The sequence below is a fragment of the Frankliniella occidentalis genome, unplaced genomic scaffold (genome assembly GCF_000697945.3).
Source record: "Frankliniella occidentalis isolate FOCC.00 unplaced genomic scaffold, Focc_3.1 Scaffold58, whole genome shotgun sequence".
NCBI lineage: Eukaryota > Metazoa > Arthropoda > Insecta > Thysanoptera > Thripidae > Frankliniella > Frankliniella occidentalis.
In genome coordinates, this window is record NW_026267188.1 from 67,443 (window position 1) to 70,425 (window position 2,983).

General features: G+C 41.2%; 1 protein-coding gene across 2 annotated transcripts; it reads left to right on the forward strand.

Moving 5' to 3' along the window:
- Positions 1–12: 12 nt before the first annotated feature.
- Positions 13–2,743, forward strand: LOC113206865 (mucolipin-3). 2 transcript variants are annotated; one of them, XM_026423135.2, is made up of 3 exons: positions 13–179; positions 646–1,760; positions 1,841–2,743. In XM_026423135.2, the coding sequence occupies exons 1-3, from the start codon at positions 122–124 to the stop codon at positions 2,588–2,590; spliced, it is 1,923 nt and encodes a 640-aa protein (XP_026278920.1). In that variant the 5' UTR covers positions 13–121; the 3' UTR covers positions 2,591–2,743. The 2 variants fall into 2 exon arrangements, with proteins under 2 accessions (XP_026278920.1, XP_026278921.1); XM_026423136.2 differs by lacking the exon at positions 13–179 and adding an exon at positions 263–441.
- The last annotated feature ends 240 nt before the right edge of the window (positions 2,744–2,983 follow it).

A 2,983-nucleotide genomic window follows, 5' to 3' on the forward strand; every position in this document is an offset into this window, starting at 1 on the left:
GAAGGGGCAACTTGTGGAGGGGTGGGGGTGAAGTCGAAAAAGAGAAAGAAAACTGAGGACAATTTGGCTTTGTGTTGTGGCGACCCCAGAAAGGAGATCAGCTGATGGCTCATTTGACAGCATGAGCACAAGTGAGGAAGTGCTTGTGAACACTCTTCCTTCCCGCGATACGTGGTCAGGTAAGAAGAGAGCAAGGATGATTGCTTGAACGTTGATAGTGCACGTGTAATTCCGTAAACGCGCCAACCTTGCCTTATCTACGCAGTGTCGCCCCTACCTCACTTGGTCGGTCTCGGCAACAGCTGTAGTGCATGACGTTTCTAGTTATCTAGTTCACGCTCGAATCCTGAAAATGCCCTAGCTCTAACCTGGATTCGAGGCCAAAAATGTGCCATCCTCTTGGTCCGCTCTTGCCATTGTGTGTTCATGGGTGCGGTAGAGGTATGATGTAGGTTAGGGAATGTAACTATTTAGTTAGGAAAGTAATACAATTTACTTTAAGCTATCATACTCTCTGTATTTTGGCATTGTGAAAGTCCAATCGCATTGCTTCTTTCCTTGTGCATGGAGTTCAAATTTAAGAAAGTTGAGCTCTTTTCCTGGCAATATTTTGTTGAACTTTGACTAATTCATTCAACATTGCAGGTGCATTGGACAACGAAGAGGAAATGGAGGCCTTGGTTATGAATCCTGAGGCTCAAGGGGCTAAGGCATCTGAAATGACTCCTCGATATGGCACAGCAAACTCTGAGGTTTCTGATCCTGGCTATGGTGATGCTGGCTATGGCACAAATCAGGGGGCTTCACCAAGCTCAAGCAATCCTCCTTGCCCAGAAATCTGCACTGACCAAGAAGTTGAAAGGATGCAGCGTCGACTTCGGTTTTTCTTCATGAATCCGATTGAGAAGTGGCATGCCAAGCAGAGATTCCCCTACAAGTTCCTCATCCAAGTCATCAAAATTGTTTTGGTGACCACCCAACTGTGCATCTTCGCCCATAGTAGATACAAGCATGTGAATTATGCTTGGGACAACAGAGTTACATTCTCACATCTCTTCTTAAGAGGGTGGGATACTACAAGAGAAGTTAATTCATATCCACCAGCTGTTGGCCCCTTAGCCCTGTATGTAAAAGAAGACTTTTATCATACTTTGGACTACGCAGTAGCAGGGTACCGGAAGTTATCTGATGCAATTGGTCCGTATTCCTATGACACGGATGATAACCACATTGGTTCCCCTTTACTCTCTTTGTATGAGTACAAAGAGGGTGTTATTTATGGCTTTAATGAAAGCTACCAATTCAATAGTGAAATTGATAGGCATGTTATCAACCTTACAATATCTTCAAATGCCTCTTTCTCTAGCAAGGAATACTTAATTTCCAAGAACATGGTTGTGAACTTTTCTGCTTTAGTGAGAGCTTCACTTGAATTTTCTGTCAAGACTGTAAATTTCAAAGCTGCTGGTGCCATAACTCCTCCTGATTGTTATCGTTTTGATGTCAAGATTGACATGGACAATGGAGATCAGGATGGTCAAATGCTGTTATCATTAGAAGCTGAGCCAATGAGACTTGTATGTCAGGGTGATGTAGAATACATCACTGACAATCGTCTAGACTACATTCTTGGCAGTATTTTGAACTGTTGTGTCATAATAGTGTGTCTTCTTTCTCTCATACTGTGTGGAAGAGCAATTTACAGAGCCCAACAACTGAAAAATGAGACAATCAGATTCTTCAAGAATGTCTATGGCACAGTAAGTTTCCTTTTTATATTTTTGTTACTGATACTGTCAAATTCGTTTTTGAACCTAATTCACAATTTCCTTGTTTCCAGGTGCTCAGCCGGGAGGGGAGATTGGAATTTTTGAATCTGTGGTATCTTATGATCATTGCCAATGATATATTGATCATTTTTGGCTCAGCGATCAAAGAGCAAATTGACCGTAAGCAACTGGCAGGAGACCAGTGGAATATCTGCAGTGTTTTCCTGGGCACAGGGAATCTACTTGTGTGGTTCGGTGTGCTGAGGTACTTGGGTTTCTTCAAAACATACAATGTGGTCATTTTGACTTTAAGAAATGCTGCACCAAAAGTTGCCCGATTTTCTCTGTGTGCTCTATTGATATATGCTGGATTCACATTCTGTGGATGGCTAGTTCTAGGGCCCTACCACATCAAGTTTCGTTCCTTGGCTAGTACCTCTGAGTGTTTGTTTGCCCTCATCAATGGTGATGATATGTTTGCTACTTTTTCCATCATGCCCCTCAAGTCTCCAATGCTCTGGTGGTATTGTCGCTTTTATCTATACTCATTCATTAGTTTGTACATATATGTTGTCCTATCTCTCTTTATTTCCATCATTATGGATGCTTATGAAACCATCAAGCTGTACTACAAAGAGGGCTTTCCGAAGAGTGATGTCCAAGCTTTCATGGCCTCTTGCACAGATGAAGCATCAAGTGGAGTGTTCCGCAGTGGTTCCTTTTCGACCTCTGAGTCTGTCCGCTCCTGGTTTGACAAGTTATTCTGTCGAATACCTCTGAGGAAGCCTTTCAGTGGTACAACAGGGAGCCGTTTTATGTAAAAATGATTTTTATGGAGTTGCCAACATTGTGATATTCCATTTTGAAGTCATGCATCTCATTTTGCTTTTAAAAGCTCTTGTGGCTTTCAGCTGTCCTAATCATTAATTTCCCAAATATAGCCGCAACTAGCCAATTTTAGTTACAAGTTTTAAGTGATACTATTTAAGGTTTAAAAATGATCTCGTATTTTGTGTTATGTTACCAGTGTGAATAATATTCGCAAAATTGAGCTTGCTGCAAGCTCAACGTAATCTTAATCTGCAGCACAAATTTGTGTGTTAATGTTCCCTGTAGAATTTCCTTCTGAATGTATAAACAGAAAGACATTGTTGAAAGTTTATTATTGAGCTGTTGTAGACTAGCTTCGTATATTTTACTTCTATAGTTATTAA